Source organism: Arvicanthis niloticus, chromosome 26 (genome assembly GCF_011762505.2).
Source record: "Arvicanthis niloticus isolate mArvNil1 chromosome 26, mArvNil1.pat.X, whole genome shotgun sequence".
NCBI lineage: Eukaryota > Metazoa > Chordata > Mammalia > Rodentia > Muridae > Arvicanthis > Arvicanthis niloticus.
In genome coordinates this window covers 16,167,766-16,190,232 of record NC_133434.1, presented here as the reverse complement: position 1 = coordinate 16,190,232, position 22,467 = coordinate 16,167,766, and the positions used below count along the sequence as shown (strand labels likewise).

The 22,467-nt window shown below is 46.5% G+C and overlaps 1 protein-coding gene across 12 annotated transcripts in view; it reads right to left on the bottom strand.

The window, feature by feature from the left end:
• Positions 1-12,381: 12,381 nt before the first annotated feature.
• Cadm1 (cell adhesion molecule 1) overlaps positions 12,382-22,467 on the bottom strand; it is a 322,515-nt gene continuing 312,429 nt past the window's right edge. For all 12 annotated transcript variants that reach the window (XM_076925046.1, XM_076925040.1, XM_076925035.1 and 9 more), the window contains 2 exons: positions 17,443-17,574; positions 12,382-15,449 (listed from right to left, as the gene is read on the bottom strand). In XM_076925046.1, coding sequence (XP_076781161.1) covers positions 15,331-15,449; positions 17,443-17,574 — 251 coding nt within the window. In that variant the 3' untranslated portion in view covers positions 12,382-15,330. The remainder of the gene's footprint in view (positions 15,450-17,442; positions 17,575-22,467) is intronic.

Below are 22,467 nucleotides of genomic sequence, written 5' to 3'. Positions count from 1 at the left end.
TCAGGGAATGTGTATTTGCATTCTGGGTGCATTTAACAGTACAGTCTTCACTTGTCAGGAAAGTCTGAGCTGAGCAATACCGTCATAAATTCCCAATCCTGTTTCTGTCTTGTGTCCTGTGTCCCATGGCAATGAGCAATGGTGTCTGCTCCACTTTGTCACTCAGAGACCCAGGGCAGTGGCAGGCAGCTTCAGCCCTCTGTGGATGCACTAAGTAGATACCCAGCCTCTTCTGAGACGGTAACAGAGAACAGAGAGAGGCTGAGACTGTTTCGTGACCAGGGACCATGCAGTGTTATCCCCGAGAGGCAGCATTACACCCTGTCCTTCTGTAAAGGGGCCAGGACTCAGGGGGCTGGTGTATTCTTTCATCTACAACAAGGTGTTAGGGAACTGGTTTCTCTGTATGCTTTCTCTGCCTGGCACATTTCTTGGCGTGGAGCAGAGGCCCTGAAGTGTCTGTAGAGTGGACGAGAGTCACTGTAAGTCTTCGAGGTCCTTTCATTTTCAGAACCATTGGCCTTTGCGCTGTATCTTGTTGTCTACCCCAGTTCGTGGAATGCTTCCCCCTCCCCGCCCCCCCCCCCCGCACGTAGCTCACAGAATGTCATGCGTTTAGCCACTTAATAGATTTGTCTTTCCTGATGAAACTGATGAAACTTGCATGTCCTCTAATCAGCTTCGCAATCAGACATCCAGCCACTCACCCCAGACAAGTGGCAGCTCAAATGCTGCTAACATTTCTTAAGTGCCTACTATGTGCCAGGTGTGTCCTTTGGCAGGGAATATACAAAAGTTGAGTGAGGTGAGCTGGGCTCCCGCCTCTCTATTGAAGACACTGACAGCGGGAAGAAAAGCTCACAGCTGTGCACACCGGGGCCTTTGGATTTCAAGCCAGTGCCTTTCCGACAGGATAAGCAGTGAAGCTCACAGTAGAGTGGACATTTAGTACTTACGCTGGGACTTACAGGAAAGCTAAGCTCCATCCCCAGAGCTTTCGGTCAGTGGCAATGGGCGTGGCTGGGGCAATGGGCGTGGCTGGGGATCTGCTTTGTCAAGGAGTTCTGTGTTCTGGCTGTTTGACCCACTGGCCTCCTTAACTTGGTTGTTGTCTTGGTTGGAGGAGAGCAGAGGTTGGTAGCACATCTCCAGGGCTGGTACCTGGTACTGCTTTGTGAAGCAGCTTATAATGTAAGTCTGTAAGTTGAGAGGGTTGCCCTGGATGGGCTCTGGGGCACTGACCTACAGATCTGACATTCTGTATTGTATGAGTGGATGAACTCAACCAAAGCTACAGATTCCATTTAAGTCTCTTCATAGGTGGGAAGAGCTTCACACTAAAAAATTCATGATGGTAAATACCCAGGGAAATCAAGGAGTTATCACGATGCCATGGTAGGCTCAGCCCATTGGCCAGCTGTAGGAATACAGGCACTAGAAACACACACTTGAAACAGTGAGGGGGCAGGGAAGGATGTGTCAGGACACAGCCATTTGCTAATTGACCTGAGTGGGTTAGGGGATACCCATGGGACATGGCGAGTGGTGAAGGGGGAGGCCCTGAGAGGAGGTGAGGTTTCAAAGCTCTGAGTTATAGCAATAGAACATTCTTACCTGCACCACCCCCATCAGCTGCTGTGAGGTGAATAGTTTTGGGATGAAGACACAGGCTCGCATTTGTCTCAAGTTGATGCTCGTGAGGAGAAGTTGGGCTCGAACCAATATCAGTCAAAGCCCGTGTTGGTCAAAAGGTTGGGTGAGGAGAGTGAAAGATAGCATGAGCAGACACGCTCCATGTAACCTGCCTGGAGTGTCTGGAATTAGACTAATTGGTGGGTGAGGTGAATGTTAACCAAGTAGGTGTCAGAGGTCCTAGCTAAATACTAATGCTAATGACCACAGAATGGCTGTGAGAAGTCCCAACATGGTTGTTGCATCTGAGACCCTCCTGGAAGTGGCCAAGAGTCCAGATCCAGCAGAAACTGGTGGCCGAGTAACTCATGCTGTACACATTAGAAATCAACCCCACACCAGATTCCTTCCTTTGGAGATGTACTTGGTTCAGGTGTGACAGGAAACACTTGTCACCCTAAGAAATAGGAAACTAAGGTAGAGAGGACCTGGAAAGGTTTCAGGCTAGCCTGGCCTCTAGCGAGTTGGTTGGGTGTGGTGATAAACACTTTGCAATCTTACTTAGCACTCAGGAAAACAGGGCAGGGAACTAATCAAAGTTCCAGGCTAACCCGTTCTACAGAGTGAGTTAGCCAGCTTGGGCCATCCAGCAAGACCCTGTCTTGAAAAGCAAACAAACAAGCAAATAAAAAGATGATGTCACTGTGTCAGGGTACTGAGCTCAGCCAGCAGAGTGGGGGCCTCATCTCTGTCGACATGGACTCCTGTGGTCTGACACCCTTGTCAAACAGTGTCTGTACAACTGTATCTAGTAGCCTTGTGTCCCTCTCACCATCCATAGCCACAATATCTCTCTCTCTCTCTCTCTCTCTCTCTCTCTCTCTCTCTCTCTCTCTCTCTCTCTCTCTCACACACACACACACACACACACCCCTGAGCATGGGCCAAGGCTATTCCCATGTTGTATTTTTAAGTTATTCTCTTGGTGGTGTCGATGGGGGTGGGAAACCTCTGTGATTTCCCCGCTGTTTTGTTCCCTCCTTCCCAGTAGGCTTCCTGACTGAATCTTTTAAGAGAGCTGCTGGCTAGACAGGAAGCAGCTATGAGAACACAGACCACAAGGTCAGGGAGAAGCAGAGCAGAAACAGCCATGATGTGGCTGTCTTTAAGGGTGGACTAACAAAAGAGATAGCACGTGGAGGTCCCAGTCAAGGGCAGAAGGAAGTGTCCGAGGCTCCCCCACCCTCATCCCACTGTTAACATGGGCTACAAAGCTTAAGTCTTTATTACAAAAAAAAAAAAAAAAAAAAAAAGAAAGAAAGAAAAAGAAGAAGGAGAAGAAGAAAGGTAGCCTCAGCAGAAGCGGGAGTCCGTCAGAGGGAGAGAGGAGAGAGCCATACACTGAAATCAATACCGCACAGGACAAGCATTATCCCATGTGGAACACCTCAAGCCTCTGCCTAGAAAATTTGATTGGATCTTCAGAAAAACCTATTAGTGTGTTGTCAGGACCTTCTGGTGATAACTGACCAGCTCTTGCCAATCGATGCTCTTCACTTGTGGAGCTCCTGATTTCTTAACAGTATAATTGTTTTTTTAATAACGGGCCGGCTCACCCACTCCAGCAAGAGTCAAAGTCAGACTCCCAACGTACAATGTGGAGAAACGCGGGGGCCCTGGTCTTTCCATCCTAATTGCACAATTACTTTACAGAGCATCGAGGACGGGAGGCTGCAGTGGGGGCTGTGGGGAGCAGGGGTTTTTTCACCTGGATGAAGTTGTGGGGGAGAAGTCACGGAAGTAATTATACAAGTCAAAATGACGTGCAAAGGAGACCATTCTCCACAAAGGAGTTTATTCATTTGTAAAGAAAAGGGGCCGAAATTGGAAGACCCCCCCAAGATGGCGAGGACACCACGAAACAACAATAGGGATTAGTCATGGCTTATTACAGCTTTTTAATTTTCAATTCAAGAGCAGGCAGTACATTTTGTCAGGGTTCTAAGTGCCCTGGGACAACAACATTTTGCTAGCTGGTGGTGCCTTGGAACTGAGCTGTCAAAGCACTTTACGAAGGACTGGGAACCGTCTGCGATTGAGGCTCCTTACAGGAGAGCAGGGCCCAGGGAGCCGGCGACTGTCCAAGGTCACAGGCTGAATCCGAGGTAAGGCTGGAAACACCACTCAGGCCCCTCGGCTTTGCAGCTCATCACCACGACCCTACCCAGGCACAAAAAAAAAAACCAAAACCAAACCAAACCAAACCCAAACTGGAACACAGCCGTGGGGCCCAGAAGTAAACTTGCCCTGCGGCCTTGAAGCTTGGGTGTGCAGGCCACACTATGCGTATTGATTGCAACCACTCTTGCCATACAAGGGAAGACCGATGGCTAAAGATGGTGTTTAACTGAACACTTACTATAGCTCAAGTGTTCTGTGCCTATCTGGAGTGGAACAGCTTGCCATGCTGAGCCCTCGGGTGCGTGGGGGTGGAGCCTTGTGAAGGGTCAGCTGCCTACCTGCCAGTTCCGCTCCTTCCCTTGGTTGGCTTCCTCCAGAGCCTGTTTCATACACTTAGGGAGAGGGAGATTCCAGAGAAGGGAAGAAAGGGAGGAGAGAGAGAGAGAGAGAGACGGGCTAGGTGAGGAGGAGAGAAAAAGATGAAAAGAGACAAGGGGTGGGGATGAGAAGGAAGGGGTGGAGACAGGAAAGAACAGGGGTGGGGATGGTTTGGAAATCTTTACAGTGCCTAGAACCCGATATGCTGATGAAGCCAGCTTCCACTGTGAGAGCCGTTAGTTTCATTGTAGCTGTTTGTTGACAATGGTTTTGTTTGTTTGTTTGTTTTTCGTAGGTGTTTAATTGAATGCTTTAACACACTTGATGGGACAGTTTCCTTGTCTCCTTTGGGTTTTGGAACTCCCATTTATTTCCGCGTCAGGCATCAAACGCGGTCACAAGCCCCGCAGCTGTTAGTTACTTTGATATGGGCGTTTGTACCTGGACCTCAGGGCATTGTATTTACGGATGCTTCAGCCTAGAGAGATAACTGGGCAGGAGGGGAAAGACAAAACAAACAAACTTAAAACAGCCGACAACTTTGAACATGATAGGAAAAAACAAAATTCAAATTCAACAACACACACAGGAGGAGTTGGAAATGTTTTAGAATTGCTGGCTAAAAAGGAGGGAATAGACCATCATACCTGCCCGATTCTAGAAAAGAAACAGACAGGAGACCCATCCAATCATAGATGGTTTCTTATTATCCAATCACAGATAGTCTCTCATCATCCAATGATTTTCGAGCACAGAGCCAGGACCCGCAATTGGCTTTGGAGATAGGAGCTGGGTCTGTGTCTACCCTCAGGGAGTTTACTATGTTACTTGAGGAGACAGAAAAAGTAAATAAACAGTCCAGATATGAGATAAGGACAAACGTTGAGGTATGACTGAAAGGTGAAGGGACGAATCCTGAATCAGCTCCCAGGAGGGACTTGACCTCCCCCGCCCTCCATTTTCCAAGGCACAGAGGAAGGCTGAAGTAGTCTGGGTGCATAGAACAGTAAGGAGCGTGTAGCTAGGGGTCACGGAGTAGGACTGAGGGCCAGAGTGGAGGAAGGCATGTTGTGAGCAGTTGAGTTGATGGCAAGCCCAAAGTCAAGCAGGAGCTTTGCCACAGCAGGGGGGCGACCTAGAGCAGGTCTACTGATGGGGGCGGTGGGTGGGCAGAGAGACCAGAAGCCAGGGAGAGGCCTGTGCTGGCTGGGGTGGTGACATGCAAATAACATGCAAATTAGCTTAGGTGGCGTTTGAGAAGCATTTAGAGGACAATGGGCAGGAGCTGGTAAGTCCTGAAGGTGAGGCCAGTGGGGAGAATGGAGAATGAGATCTCTAGTTTCAGGGAGTGGCTGATGCAATGAACAGAGGCGGGGACTACAAGGGAAGACATACTCTTGAGGAAATGCCATTTCCCCAAGGGCTTAGGATCCCTGGGAGGATCCCTACAGCAGGACAGTGCCCACTGAAAACTTGCCAGGAACCCCTACCAAAATCTCTTACGAGGCATTGGAATGTCCCTGGCAGATTTTGATACCTTTTTAGAGTAGCACTAGCTAAACCAGAAACATAGCCCCAGAGACCAGCCACTATCCATTTTTTCTGCCTCAGAGGAAAGCATCTTGAAGGGCAAAGAGTAGGCCCATGCTAGGAGAGGGACTGGCATCCTGCTGTTATTCATGGTTGAAGGAAGTCTTGGGAATCAGCTCATGAACATCCCAGCTCTATTGAGAGTCTACTCACTGGGGATGTGGGGGGCGGGGGTGGGGTGGGGGGCGACATGGTTACACTGATACCCAACTATCTACATATCACAGCTAACTCACTGGGTTAAAGTGCATCGCCCGGAACCTATACTTTCCTACTGGAGAGAGCAATGAACTAAAACCTAGTGCTGATCTAGGTAGACCTGAGATCACACTGCAGTTTGCCACGGCCTCATTTGGTCGGGGCTTCAAAAAAAAAAAAAAAAAGGTGGACACTTTCGCATGAAATTGCCAAGATTCAAATGACAGCACTCATTCACACGTGTGGCTAGGCAGACGTCAGTTCCCCCAACTCCTAACCAGAGACCTGTTCAGCATCCGTGGGAAGCAAACAGAAGGAATGGTGCTTCTCTCTCGGTCTTCAAGGTTGGCAGAAGGAAGACAAACGAGGGTGCTTTGGTTTGGGGACAGCATGAATGAACCACACGTGTCCATAAATAAACCAGAAGCCCTCCAAACACTGCTGCCGGTTTGTTCACACAAAAGCCAGGCTGGCATCCTCTTGCCCAGCCATGTTCACAGTTGGATCCTTAATGCATTGTGAGTGTTCAATCAAACTTCGTAGTGAAACTCTAGGAGCAGGAAAGCCAGCTAAGCCCAAGTGGTCCCTTTGCTTTTCCATCTTTTGTGGCTGCCTGACTCTGCTCTTCTGGGTTTTGTTGTCAACAAACTCCTGGCTCGCCTTTGAGCGCTCCAAATTATTGAAAATGACTACAGCTTAAGACTGGCAGGATGATTGTTAAAAACAGCCCTGGCATTAATCATAGCTTAAGAGCTTTTGGAAAATGATTCTAATTCAGAAGGGGTGGCTTACAAAGAGGCTTGTCGAAAGCGAAGCAGACATCAAATTCTGAAAAGCAAAAAAAAAAAAAAAAAAAAAAAGCCTCCTTGGTACCCACACCTGGCTTCTTCTGCATTCCAGCTGGCAGAAGTGTGTGGGAAGGGGGCATGGAGGGAGGAGGGTGGACGGACAGACAGCTTACCTTTCCAGCTGACCCCGAGGAAGACAACCTTTGGGATTTTCACCATTCTTACTCAAGCTCTCTCCCAATCTGAGGACCTTGAAATGGGAAAGACCTTGGGTGAGGGCACCCACAGATTTAAGTATTCCTGGCAGGCCTTGCGATGAGGGGGAGGAGGCTTAGGAGCCTTGTTTTCTGTCAACAGTTGGGGTGCCTTAGCCCGATGCTAAAATAAACTGTGCACATAGAAGGCAGCTGTCTGGGCAAACACATGGTCAGCACTTGCAAGGAACCAGGCTCTTGCAAAAAGACAAACTAATACTTCTGCCTTTTGCCTGCCTGGCACAACAAAGGAGAGTGATTTTTGCCATCAGCATTCTCCCTATCGTGGAATCATTGCACAATTTAGTATGATTAATGGTTTCCATTTAGGAGGAGCTGAGAATAAAACAGTGGGGAGTTGGTGGCACTGAGCTGGGACTGCTTGCTCCCGCAATGAGAGAGAGAGAGAGGGAAAGGGAGAGAGATGGGCTGGTACCCACCAGCCACACCCCTCTACCTTCACTTCCAGGCACAGTAGGGGACTCATGGCTTTTGACCTGAATTTGCATCTACAGTCCGAGAGCTGCAAGCCTGGGGTCTTGTCCTTCTTGCAGCTTTCCATATATATATATATATATATATATGTAAATATTTTCCCAGTATTTGAAGCCACTCCCTTCTGGGTTGCCCAAGGGAATGTCTTTCCCAGAGACTTCTAACTAAGGGCTGGTTGAGAGTTGTTGAGGTGATGGGGCTGCATAGTGGAAGGGAACAGGGCTAACTAAGCCACTTCTTGGTGTTCCTGATTGGCCACATGGGTAAGAAAGAATCCCACCCTTGTGCTGGGAGGGCAGTGGTAGCCTCCAATATAGCCTTCTGTCTCTGGGGCACCCAGGCTGGTGAGGTGAGTCTCAGCTCACCTTGGCTGGCTGACTTTCCTGGGACTTCTTTTCCACATCGTAGCATCTTTCTGTCCACATGTGGAGATACTATTTCTTCTCTCACGGGGCTGCAGGCTGCAGGCGAGTGCTGAGACAAAGGGCTCCAGAGCCAGAGACTTGCAGATGCAGATAGAAACCAAGCAGGAAAACAGAATTCAAGAGGGCCTGCACGTTTTTTGAGCAAGAGGCTTTGTAACTGAAGCCAGAAAGGGGGTAGAACTGGTGATCTTGGCTGGGTCTAACTCGAATCCAGACCCTTCTCGAGGCTTTGGTGTCACTGCAAGGAAATCTATTATTTTCCATAAACTGTCTTAAGCGTCTCCCGGCTGCATTTTTGGCTGTGTTAAGGATCAAGCCATCAAGAACAGCTGTGAGCAGCAGCAATGGGCTTTGGCAGCGAAGTAGGAGCAAAAAACCCAGGTAGGACATTTCAGTTGACAGTAATGGCATTTCCCCTTCCTTGTCCAAACGATAAAAGATTCATGCTCCTAACTGCGACACTATAGCTGCCCCCATCACTTTATTCTGGGAGAGGAGGTTAGAGAAAACAGGCCTAGAGAGAGGGAGAGAAAGAGAGAGAGAGAGAGAGATGGATAGTATTTCGTCACTAGCTAACAGAGACTGATTAGTGTAGAAGACCCCCATCCATTGCAATACTTTTAAATCAGGACTGCTGTGTCTGGGCAAACAGCTTTTGTGGATTAGCTAGACTGGAGCCTGCCAGCATCCGTTGCAAGTTTAAGGGATGAAATACACAACTACAGAGAAAACAAACCGAAAAGAGTAATAAAGTCACACATTTCAATATCCAGCAACCATTAAGGGATTTAAATATTTGCTTGCTATTAAAGGCTTGCATTAGGCTCTTCCAACACCAGCTCTGGAAGACTGAAATATCAATTACGGATCAATTTTCCCCCTAAGTAAACACTAATGCAGGATAAACAGTATTAGAAGATGCAATCGTAACATTGCTGACTTCAGGATGGACTTCCTGCTGGTAACAGCAAGTTTAAGCCTGGTGATTAATTAACCCGAGAAGACAGCACTTAAGGAAGATTTAAGGCAGGCATGTCTGAAATATGAGCGTAAGCCAGCACATGTATGGAGGACAGGCAGAGAGGTCTTGGCCCAGGGTGTGGGTTGCTTTGCTCCTCAGTAGTGGTCCTGACTCCTCAGCCCAATACTTTAAAGGATTAGGAGGGAGCAAAGGCAGGAGTGAGGGCTCTGTGTGTGTGTGTGTGTGTGTGTGTGCGCGCGTGTGCGTGTGCGCGCGCGCGCGCGCATGCGAGCATGCACCGGAGAAAAGGCAATAGTCTTGAAATTCTATCTGCATATAAATAACCAAGACTTGCAGTTCCTATACTGGCCACCAGGGGATTTACATTAGTGTCTCTTGGGAATGAAAAGCAAAAACAAAACTCCTAAACCATCAAACAAACAAACAAACAAACAGACGAATCAGCATCCTTAAACCAAAGCATACAGTTTCCTAGTATACAAAAGAGCCTGGGTGCTGATGTAAGACTCGAAAGCATTAGATGTTCAGGTCACTGTCTTTCCTAACCAAGTAAAGTGATGTGGGGACTCCATCACCTGACAGCTCCTATCAGAGGTACGCTTTCGAGTTTCTATGAGGACAAATATGGCAGAGCATACTTTGAATTTGTCTAACCTATGGAACTTGACTCTGAACTTGTCAACATTACCTTACAGCCATTACCAAAAGGTCATCCTCTCCCAAAGGAGGAACGTGTACCAGTGACAGCAGGTCTCAGAGACAGATGGACCACAGATGCTAAACTTGGGGTACACAGGTACACACCTTCAAGGCCTCATAAGGAGCTACCTAGTTGGGGATGGACCTGCAAAGTCAAAGCTTGAAACAGAGACTAAAACTACGAAGTTGAGTCAGGCACTTGACTGCTGGCCCTTTAAACCCTGCTACTTGCTGAGAACTCACTACATGTCCTGATAGAGTAACCGTGAGCCTGTCTGGACATTATCGAAGAACCTTTCCTCCCATAAGCTGTGTGGTGGGGTTAGGTCATTTCAGCTTCATCTTGGAGGTTTTTTCTTCTTTTTCTGAACTATCTGTGAGAATATGGAAGTCACTGAAGGAATCTGGCTGTCAGTTCTTTATGATTAAACTTTATGATTAAATATTTGTGGCATCTTGGCAAACAGGTGCATTAGAAATCTGAAGCCACATTTTATAACACAACAGAAATATCTCACTTAAGGAGGGTCTTTCTTCTTATCATGTGGCGACTGTATGGTTGCTTTAAGGGTCTGGATGACAGACTCAGAGGAACTGTTCTCTATAGAGCAAGTCCATGGTATAAGTTATATTTCAACTAGACAGGGGACAGTGAAAGATTGCACCAATTAACACTTGGATATCACCTTGGGATTCCAGTTGATGTATTTGGAGAATACAACCAGGCCAAACATTTGTGAGAACTCCCTAGAGGAAGCAAGGACTGTATTTTTGTGCTATACTAAGAGGTGCACAGGAAGTGTATCAACTGTGTACTAACTTAGCCGCTTCGGGCATCTTCTCATTTGCATGCCCTACTGTGCTTCAAGAGCCAAGCTACCACCTTGTATATGCCCCAGTTCACTGGCCAGCAGGATCCCTGCTCTGTGTGTTAAGGTTGAATCTGGAGCCTCATGTTATAGGCAAGGAGATGGGTAAGAACATTGCACATACAGCGTGCCATGTGGCTTAGAATATAAGTACACTGATGAACCATGATGAGAAAGTTCTTAAATATTCTATGTAAAAATTCACAAAGGCATGAGGAGTCCACACAGACAGTTTTCTCCAAGGAGTAGCCAGTTCTTATAGTCATGGACAACCTTGTCTTCTAAATCAACATTACAGTAGAATGAACCTGTAAGGAGTGCTTACTTCCTGTCTGCAACTTTACTGCCTAAGCACCAATTAATTTCTTATCTTTTTGGTGTGCTGAAGATGGAACTCAAGACCTCATGCTTGCTAAACACAGGCTTTGTCACTGAGCTATGCCTCCAGCCCAGGGCTGTGTCTGTCTATTCTCTGTCCCCTAATGATCTCTGAGGTTATAACACATCCTACCTTAACTCAACAGAAGACAAAGATCGGGGGCCTTGGGTAATATGCCCGAGGCTTCACAGCTAGTAAAAGTGGGGCAGTTATTTAAAACCAAGTTTGGTCTACGCTTGCTTTTGAGAGCTATTCTAAATTGCCCTTGTCCTATAGAGATATGGTAGATCATTTTCCCCGTAGATCTTGGCCTTTTGGCAAAAGCTGGGAGAAGCTAATAGACTCCCAAAGTTCTTCCTAGACTATGAGGACGGGCACAGGATGGATGCCATTCATGAGCAGTTCACTCCTCCCATGTTCATGTGCTGCCGGGGTTCACTGCCCTGTGCACCTAACTCCCTTTTCTTCTCTAATGTCCTTGGAAACCTGACCAGGCTCCTGGCTCTTCCACTGAGTGGACTTGCCAACTTCTACTCACTTCCCTTCCCCAAGAAATCCCTACCGGTCTGTATTATTGCACAGGGTGTGGCAATTACAAACGAGGTCACTTCACTGAGGTAACTGGTACCTTAGTCAGTCTCTTGTGACCACTTACATATATCGGTGTCCCCCATAGTCCCAGTGTTGATGTGGCAGACACTCAGTGACTGCATAACTGATTCTGTTGGTGGTGTTTTGCTCAAGAGACAGACCAGAGACCAGACCACGATGTAAAAACCCCAAATGAGATGTGCAGCCTTTGTCTTTTCTGGAGCTTACCTTGTCTCTCCCTGCCAAACCTTCCTGGTTACCTGACAGACAGAGGGGGAACTCAGCGAGAGCTGGGTGAACGGTGAGAAAGGGCACTTTGGGGTGGCCAGATGTGGCTCATGGATTATGAGTGTGGTCACTGCTAACTTCGCCTGCAAGGCAAGGGTGATGATACCATGCTGCTGGATCTCAAAGTCCACCTGGGCCTGAAGTCTCCAAAACCTAAATGGTAAGCAAGAACAATCCGCAGGCAGCCAAACCAGCAGCTCAACTCTTCATTTTGTGACAGGAGAGAATTTTAAAAGGAAGAAGGCAGTATGAATTGTTAAGACACAGAATCCCAAAGAAAAAGACGGGTGGAGCAGGCAACACAGGGAAGTTGGTGGGTGGTGGGTGAAGGTGGGGAGGGTGGTGGCAGACATAGCCGCAGGAGGCGCCATCCCGGCAACTGTGCTCCGCACACCTGCACAAATCATTGCGCCCACTGGAGGCGATTCTGTTCAGCCGAACACTGGACTCTCCTGTCTACTGTGAGGGCAGAAGAGAATAGGACAAGGATGAGCAGACAAGAGAGGGGACCCCAGCTCGCAGCCACTCCCAGCCAACACTGGCAGTGCTCTGGGCCCCCACACAAGGTCCTAGGAGAGGAAGCTGGGACCAGAGGCCGGGTGTTTTAAGAATCCAGAAAGAGATTTAAAGGATCACTTGTAACATTAATTTTTTTTATTAAGAAGACAGATATTTTATAGTACTTCTTTTTTTTCCTTTTTTCTTTTTGTAAAAATGGTATACATGAACCGATACAAAATGTGAATGTGAACACACGGATGTGGGGTTTCTTACACTGTAACATGGTCCTTGTACACCTTAGAAACAGAACTGGCCTAGAGGGAAAAACAAGACGTCATCGTGACTAAAGAACAAGCTTATTTGGCATCAATTATACATCCTTCATTATTTTATACTCCTTTAAAAAAACACAAAAAAAACCCAAGTTTGTTCTTTCTTCACTCTAAAAAAAGTGATCAACCTGTACAAAGTAATACTCAACAATACATTTCAAACAGTGCACTGTATACTTAAGAAAAATACATAAACCAATATACAACTAAAGTCCATAATTTCCTGTTTTTGCTTTGTTTTATTATTATTTATTATTATTATTATTATTTTTTTCCAATGTGTGGGGCCTACACTTTGCAATCTACCTGAGACGGAAAAACACCAATCGAAACACAGGAACCTGAGACATGTCAACATTGTAAGCCATAAAGTTACATCAGAACACTGCACTACTGTATACACTTGTCAAAACAGAAAGATGGGCGGTCCCGAAAATGAGATGCCAATTCTGTGAACAATGGTAGTTTTTTTTATGTGTTTGTTCATTTTTTTTGTTTTTTTTAAATATTTTTTTATATTTTTTTTTTCTAAAAAGAACAGCTGAAAAACCCTTTCAACGACATGCTAACTGGTTGTCACCCTTTGATATGGTCACTATGGTCAGGATGGGTGCTAAGGGCTCGGAATAGATGCACATTATAAAATTCTTGAAAAAGGGATGTTCCTTGTGGCTTTTTGTCTTGGTTAAGTGCCTAGGGGCAGGAGAGGGGTTAACAAAACACTGCTCCATAATGAATTTTCCTTTACACACCAAGCCGTTCCCAAAAGGCCCCCATATTGCAGTGGTTCTATCAGAAGTTAAAATAAAGACAAGAAAAAGAAATACGCTTTCAAATAACAGAGTCGACACTTTTTTTCCCCTTAAATAAATCAGCGTAAGTTTTCCACATAATGTAACAATAGTAAAAATGCACCTTGCAAAATCCAAAAGTACTGACTGAAAATGTTATATAATATATATTTATATATTTATATATATAGATAGATCTATCTTTTCTGATGCCATCTTTCCAGAGGGACTGTTTTGGAGTCTGGAGCTTAGCAACACGTGTGGTAAGAGTTTAGGTTCTGTCCTTCAGAACTACTGCTAGATGCCCTCAGCACTTCTGCAAACCCCCGCTTAGCTTTAGAGAAAGCTAACGGTTCCTCCACTCCTCTACCTTCCCCCAGGCTCCGGTGTAAGATATGTTCACGGAAACTTATTTTAGTAGCTATGCGCTATGGCTGCCATCATGCGAGATGAGGAATTTTTGGCAGATGTTTCTTAAGGCTGAGGAAAGAGGCCAGGGCTAGTGCACGAAAGACAGAAACACTCACATTTTGAGTTTTGATTAAGTAACTGAAAATCCCTACATGCTGCTTTTCCACCTCAGCTCTGACCTTTCGAGAACAATACCGGCCCTTCTTTTGTACCTCCTGCCTTTGTCAAGCCAAATCTGAAGGAATGAGAGCAGAGCAGGGATTGGAGCTGGAAATCCCAGCAGGACAAGTGTCCCAGCAGGACGGTGTCTGTAATATACAGTACATACAGGACACATCCCACTGCCGTCCTTAATAAGTACAAAGGGAAAAACAAAACAAAATAAAACAAAACCAAAACCTAAACAAAACCTGTCCCCTTCAGTCACTCACACAGCACACGGACTTGCTCTCTCCTGCACATTAGTGAGCAGTAAGGCCAATTGGGAAAGGTGGATGGAATTGTTGAGAGTAGAAATAACCAGAGCAGAACTGTCGAACCCCCTCCCTGCTTCCCCTCCTGTGGCATCTCAAATTTGTCCACTTACATAAAACGGACAGACCTAACCTGTCGGGTCTGTTTAGGGCAACGAGGAAGGAGGAGACTTTTCCACTCCAAAAACTTTCTGCACAGCGTGGGGTAATCTATACTGAGCCGCCTACAGATAAAGAATTAACGACAGATTCAATCTCATTGCGACACACCTCACTTGCAGATAACCCTGTACAGTAATGAAGATCCACAGTAGACGACAGCTTCTGGGTCACAGTCTACGTTTCTAGTCTTCACTGCTCTAAGTATTTAAGACATGGGCAGCAGCAAAGAGTTTTCATTGTTTTTTTTTTTCTTTTTTTTCTTTTTTTTTTTTTCTTCACCCAAATCTTTACGACAACAGAGAAGGATGCATCATGGAGACACTAAATTCTGAACTATGAAATCTAAACTGTGCTGGTTTTCCTTTTATGAAACTGAATTTGGAACAGAAAGCGGTCACCGTTAACACAAATAAAAGAAACTGGCAACGGGGAAAGTCTTAGGAATCCCAGCAGGTCAATTCCAAAATATGGGAGGTTTGGGAGGGGAAAAACAAATTTGATTTTGGGAAAAATAAATGCATAAAAAGGGCAAAAGGGAGGAAACACAACAAATGAACGAAAACAAGGCACAGAATGTTCTGCAATCTACCGAAACCAAATCCAAGTACCCAAGTCTGACTTGGTAGGAAGAAACAGAAATGAAAAACAAAACAAAACAAAACAAAACAAAACAAAAAACCCAAAACCCAAACCAAATTAAAACCAGATTAAAAAGAGGTGTCAAACAGCAGAGCTTCCTTTCAAAGAACATCCTTTGTTTTTGTTTGTACATTGCAATCCCAAGCCTTCCCCGTCTCGCGTCTCTCCACCCACTTATAAAAGACCACACGAGCCTCTTGCACGTTCCAGTACCACTGTCTCTTTATCATCTAACAGGCCCGTTGGACACCTCATTGGGACAAAAGGGTGCTCTAGATGAAGTACTCTTTCTTTTCTTCCGAGTTGTTCTGTCCTCCTTCTGCATTGATTATAGCTGTGTCTGCGTCTGCTGCGTCGTCGGCTCCTTTGGCTTCATGAGTGAAGTAAGTACCTGAAAGATGAAGGGGTAAAGCACGGTGACTCTCTGGTGGCCTCTGGGTGAAGCGGTACAGACATGGCAAGTTGCTTTATGGCCGTCATCAGCCGAAGTGGTGTGCAGGCAGCAGAGGGGGGAAAAAACAATAGGAAGAAGAGAGCAGGGTGGGTGAGACAGATGGGAATCCCGGGCTCCAAAGGTAACCACTCCAGCTGAGCCGCTGCGATGTAATTCAGCAAACGAGACATTAGAGCAGTGATTATGACCAGAGAAGAAGACGTGAGTGGGGCTAAAACGCAGGAAGCTGGAGAGCTGCTGCCTACCGCGTTAACAGTGAACACCAAAGGCCGATGACAAGAGATGTTCGCACATGGTTAAAGACCGAAGCAAGGAAGAGCAATTAGCCAATGAATGAATTAGGGCCCCGAAGATGCTTCTATTGCCATCTTGAACCAGTTACTCCAAACATAGTCTCCTGGCTTCATGAATCGCTACTGGCTACCCACAGGGGAGACTGTGCTTGAACCTGTGTAAGGGTTGTTTTCCCTGTGCCTACCACTTCAGAGAGGGGCACCAGATGGAGGGCATAATTTGACATTTTAATGGCTGCAGTGGAGGCTCGGGGTATGTCTTCATGAACAAGGGATTCTTTCTCACCATGTGACTGGAGCCTGGACCCAGATTCATGGATTTGCTAATTGTCACAGCCACTTTATAATAACAATAGACAGAAGATTAACCAAGTTGATGACATTTCTATCACCAAATCCCAGGCGTTTACATGGAGAGAGACACGACTTCACCTTGGAGTAGCAGGCAGGTACAACTCAAATTGCCTGGTGTAATCTGATAGTCCTTTTACCATTATGTTCTGACTCTAAAGATTCTTATACTTAAAAAAAGCCTGAGACACTTTGCCGAATTCTCAGCTCTTAAAGAGATAAACTGAACAATAAGCAGGTGGCCAAGTGCTTCCCTCCTGTGTTCTCTCTTGCAGAGAGAGCTTGCACGTGTATCCCCTTCCCGTGATCCTCCATAGATGCTGTGTACACTCTGCTCCACTCTCTGGCCTTACTAAGCTAAGCATTGAAAGGCAGAGGTTCTGGGCCACACAGCTCCAGGGCTCCCCAACTGTTCTGTGCTCCAGACAGACACTTCTGGATCCTAAAGGCTTTTGTTAAGCACTCTGGACCTCCAGTGCTGGGCTCCAGGGACCTTCCCCAAACCCAAGTAACAATCAAGCAGTAAGCAAGCGTCTACACCCCCCCTCCCCCTTCGCCCCAAAGCTCAGTGCACAGTACTTGAGAAAAACAACTGAGAAAGACAAGGGCCCACAAAGAAAAGGAAGACTAAATTACCGGGAGGGGAGAAGAGGCCCAGAGCAGCATGAGGCAGAGAGGAAGAGCATTGGCAAAGATGATTGCCCATCCAGTCTGCACAGTTGGTAAGTGTGATGATTAATGGCAATTTAAATCAATTGCCCTGATAATTTAAAAAATACATATTTATGTGGCTTTTAAGGCAAAGGATTAAAAAAAAAAAAAAAAAAACCAACAAAACCCGGGCATATCACATCAAGAAGGAAATATTCTGGCTCTGGGGACCAGCTTACTCAGACTTCAGGGGCAGCAAACCGGTCCTCCTGTCTCCTGGGAAGCGAGCAGGCTGTGGCTATGTCTGCCATGCATACAGTCTTCTAGGGCTCAGGCCCCTTGCTTGTCACAACAGCCCCTATCCTACCAGGTTAGCTCTATCCCCAAATGTAGACTGGAGAGCCACAGACTTAGACAGCTTTGTATTTATAGGAAATCCAAATCCACCCACAGAGTCCTCAGCAGCAGTTGCTAAGGTCTCTCCACCCGCCCAAGCCCCCTTCTTCCTGTTCTAGGAACCACATAGGCTGCGCCATCCTTTACACCAAGCTGCCTACTAGTGACAACAGTGAAGCCCCCCCAGTGCCAGGGCTGTGGTGACATGTTGCTTCAGCTTGCCAGAGCACCTTGCTTACCTTTATGTCTGGCAAAATAGCGGCCCAGAATGATGAGCAAGCATAGCATGGCAAACACCACCACGGCTACGACGCCACCAATCACTGCGTGGTCCACTGCCCCAATGGTCCCCTCTTCACCTGCTCGAGAATCTGTTGAAATCAGAAGAGGAACAGGGATGTAGAACAGACAACAAGACACCAAGAGCCCCAGGGACACTGCCTCCAGGGTCAGGAGGTCACCTTTTTTTTTTTTAATGGAGGAGTCAGAGAGAACAAACCAGATGGATCAAGTTGTACAGAGGGAACAGACTGACCTGTCCAGTACTGAATTGATCTGTTCTCCCCACAAGGCAATTTCATTAGAGGCAGCACAGGAGTGCTACTGCATGGGAAGGAAACCTAGGGGGCTGTGGGGGTGGGGGGGTGGGGGGGTGATTCTGGCTGTTTGCACCTATTCTTAGTGTACGTGTCTTGGCGCTTATGGCTCCTAATAATTGAGGAGAGTGACCTAACTATTAATGGACACCACAGAGGGTACCTTCAGGCTACCACAGGAACTGGGGGCAGGGGGGAAGACAGAGGCCCCACAGCTCACTTCCTTACAAGAACAAGCATAGGAAAGCAAGGCTGTGCAGATATAACGGGTAGGCTTGTGACGACTAAAGGCATACAATACCACATTTATAAGGTGTGAGGAAGGAGAAAGCCTCGATTTAAGATCTTAAAAACCTAAATCAAAAAAAAAAAAAAAAAAAAAAAGAAAGAAAGAAAGAAAAGAAAAAAAACAGAAAGAAAGAAAGGAAAAAAAGAAAACAAACAAAAAGAAAGAAAAAGATATGGTGGAAAGGAATACTTGTCCCTCACCACAGACGGTTGGTTCTGATGTTATTTAACCCCTGAAACTGTAATTAGTTTACTCTTATAAGCCCCACTCCCTTTGACATTTTGGCTGGGGAACAACTTCAGAATGAACCCAGAATGAGCTATGGTAGCACAGAATGGACGCATGGCAGGGTAAACAATTTTAATTTAGGAATGTGGCTACATCACCCTTTGCTGAAATCCTAATGGCACCTGAGATCTATAACATAGTAAAAAACAATTATTCTCCCGTTGATTAATACATTAACATTTTGGAGTGGAAGCTAAACCATTGTCTTTTTTTTTTTTTTTTTTTTTTATTGAGTCAAGTACGACACCTCCATTAAAATGATTTACTGGCTGTACCTTACAATTTAAGCACAGCAGCTACAGAAACGGTAAAAATCTTTTAACTTTACATGATTTGTGAAGTCATATGTGAAGGATTTACCATTTAAATCTTTCAGTACATGAAGCACATGGCCTATAAATCTGCCCCCCTTGTAGTTGCTGGATGCCTAAGAGAAATGTGTTTCACCAGGAAGACCGAGAGTGCAAATTCAAGTCAATTTCTAAGAAAGATTTATCTCTGTCTCTCTCCAAAGAACAGAGCAAATCTCTGAAGCCTCCACCTCTAATAATATTTGAAGTTTATCGATCAAGTGTACAGATCCGTGACAGCTAAAGGTAATGGTACTCTTCTGAGCCGAAACCTGATACAACGCTTTCAGCGGGAGGGCAGGGCTTACGCTTTCTATCAATATTTCCAATTCTGCTTGGAGACTAAACACGGAAGGATGTGGGGAAATAACTTGTGACTGTGGCTTCCGTGGAAAGTGCTTTAATTAAAAGAGCTTCAATTAAAACGTGGAGTATTTAAAGTGTTCCATGGAGTTAGCTTCGGAAGGATTACAGAATAACTCAAACCTCAAACCCCAACAGAAATGCCAAGTCAGAGGCAGCAGCAGGTCGCCTGGACAACAGGATGATGGGAGTTTAATTGGAGGATGGAGATGGGTTGGAGGCAGAGCGCTGCAGCCAATTAGTCTACTCCGTGATGTGCAAGCCTCTTCAGCAACGTGTCTAATAAGCCCTGCCTGAGATGTGGTGGCGAGGAAATCTCCGTCCTGCCTCAGCCCAAGTGCTGCTGACTGCAGACAGCACAGCCTCTACTGTCCTCAAAGTCCTTTCCATGGAGCAGAAGGTCATCTTGGAAACGTTTTTTACTTTTAAGAAACAGCCTGTTGATTGCAGTACTGTGTTGGGTGTGCATTAATTCCTGTCCTTGTTCAGGGACGAAAAACCGGCCCCAAATAACATAAGGGAGGGCTTCCTTTGATTCTCATTTTGAAGACATCATGGCATGGAAGGAAGGTGGTAGGACTGAGTTGGATGGCTGGTCACACGGCATCCCCAGTCAGGAAGCAGGAAGAGGCCGACACTGGTAGTTGGCTTGCTGTTTTCTTTCTATTGGTTTGGAGTCTTGGAACGGTGCCACCCACATTTAGGATTGGGCCTCTCCCTTCAGTGAAACCTTTCTGAAGACATCATCACAGACACATCCATGAGTGTTTCCATGGTGACCCTAAAGCCAGTCAAGTGATTAAGAGAGGCAACACAGGGTGGTACTGGATCCTGGTGCCTGCTGGAAGATCACTCTCCTCATTGTGGAGACACCGCCCACTGCAAACACTTAAATGTTCTCATGGGGACCAAGTAATAGCCAACCTTGCCAGCTGTGTTTCCCTTGTGGGAATGAAATCAAGTGATCTCCAGTTGCTTCAAACCAATTGAAGTTTGACTTTATTTCAGCAAGCTCTGTGTGTTTTAGACTTGGGACAAAGTGATGGAGAAGAAGGAAAACAGTGACACAAGGCAAGGACAAGGGGAGGAGTCACCGTAAGAGGACTGAGAGTACATGGACATTTCTAGAAGCTGTTTAAGGCAGTCCCCAGGCACTGGAGGCAGGCAATTCCTGTCTACTATTAAAAGACCAATTTTTCCATCTCCAGAGAGATGTGGTGGTATGTTTGAGCCTTAGGGAGGGGTGAGGGAAGGGGAGGAATACTGAAGGGCTGTAAACCTTCTCAAAACAAGGGTAAAAACCGTCATCTGTGGGATTCCTTACCTGAGCCCAACTACCCATTTGACCTTTGCTCTCCAAATGTGCTCAGTCTAGCTATGTCCCCCTGTACGTAGTCCACACTAAATACCTGTTTGAGTTATCTCCCCCACCCTCAAGGACACACAAACACGTTTCAGATACTTATTTATAAGTGTAATCTCTCTATATTCACTTTGATCAGAAAGTTTACTACCGCTAGTTAATCATCAAGACACTTTTCCTACCTTCAATTACAGCAGATGGACACAGAGGGTAACTGATGTTTAATTTACAGGGAACACTGCTGGTTATGAGCTCCTCGCCGCCTCTTCCCACCTCTCCTCCACCCCACTCCCACCCCTGGCTGGCCACGGGAGGTAGTAATAGAGCCGTGACTGTTCCTAAGTGCCTGTCATGGTCTGGCTTCCCCTGTGGAGAGCAGTTGTTTCTCATTGTCTCTTCTGTTTCCTCTTGTGGGATGGGAGGTGACTCCGACGGTGCTGTGGATCGGCTCAGAGTGGTGGGGTGACGCTGATCACCTGCTACAGGGCGGGCATCACCCACACCTGCAGCCGGCACCTTGCTGGTCACAGAGAGCAGCGGCATGTGATACCACAGGGATGTACTTGGCCGACAGGCGTTGGATTAAAACAGGAGACTGTGGGAGGCTCCCTGGTAAAGTCTGCCAGCTTCCATCTCTCCTGCCCTGCTCACGAGGTGAGAATTAAGACACTACTACACAAGGTGTGTCTTGAGAAATTGCTAGATGGAAACGCCATGGGAGTTGATCCTCATCAGGGGAAGGTCTTGCTCCTCCGAGGGAGTACATGCATCCATGTGGGTCCTGTCCCCTTTGCTGTTGGCTTTGCTGCAGCTTCTCAGATGAAAAGTGAATGTGGGAGTGTAAAGCCTAATTTCAGGCAAAGGGAAGCCTCTTGGGCTTGCACAGTCTTGCTTTCTTGCTTCTTAAGAGGCTACAATTCTTCCTCGTGTATAGTCACCAGTGTTAGCGGGTTTCTATTTTGGGATAAAGGTGTGCCCTTGTTGTACTGGGGAGGAATGCCAAATACATGCTTGGTACATGCATATACAAAAACAGTCATTCTAGTTTCAGGTAACCATGGTCTGCGTGTAGTTAACCTCCACATACCAATTCAGATAAATGAGTGAGCTGGATATAAGTCTAAACTAGACGATGTTGAATGCTGGGCGAGACAACACCTTGTTGTGGTACAACTTCTGGTTTGCCTGTTCTGTCCTGTTCCATCCTGCACTATGTCTGTAGTTCTAAGGGTGACAGACACATCATGAGCTGGTCACAACGGTGGGTTAGCTTTTCTTCTGGCAAAAAAGCTGAAACACCTTGGTTCCAGGTGAGGTTTCTAAGTTGCTTGCAGAATGTTAAGTTGGCAACAAGATGAAACAAAACAAACAAACAAAAACAAAACGAAATGCTCTGCCAAAGCTTCAAACACCGTGGCCCTGATTTTAGTAGCTTAGAAATCCCAGAATAACAATAAAAGAATGAAAACAAACAAAAATACTTTCATTGAAATCCCAGGGATGCTCTAAACTGCTCAGCTTCCAGCAGTTCAGCGCTGTCAACCAGATCTCTCCCACTTCTCAAGGGCAATACGAATGGAGCTAACTCTGAAGGCCAGACTGGACTTCCAGTTCCTCTCCACCCCTCCATCTCTCTCTCTCTACTTGCAATCACTCCTTTAACACTTCAAGTGGAGCCCTTCCTTCACACAGCACTCCGCAGCCTCTGCTGCCCGTGTGGATCAGGCATCTGCGAGGGGCAGGTTTCTATGGCTACCTTACCACCTGGCAGGAGATGTGCCACACGAACTGCCAGGAGAATGCCACGATCGTGGATCTGTCGTAAGCCTTGCAGGCTGTGCTGCCAAATCAGGGATCGGTGGGTAACCAGGCATTGGCTAGGATATCCTTGGCAGGCTCCTGGCAAGGACAGACTGGCAGAGGGACTCACTGAGCAGAGCTCTCATGGCAACCTCAGGCCACCCATCCAGAAACCCAGGGTACAGGAGCTAAAGGATACCCAGCCCTCTGCTTTG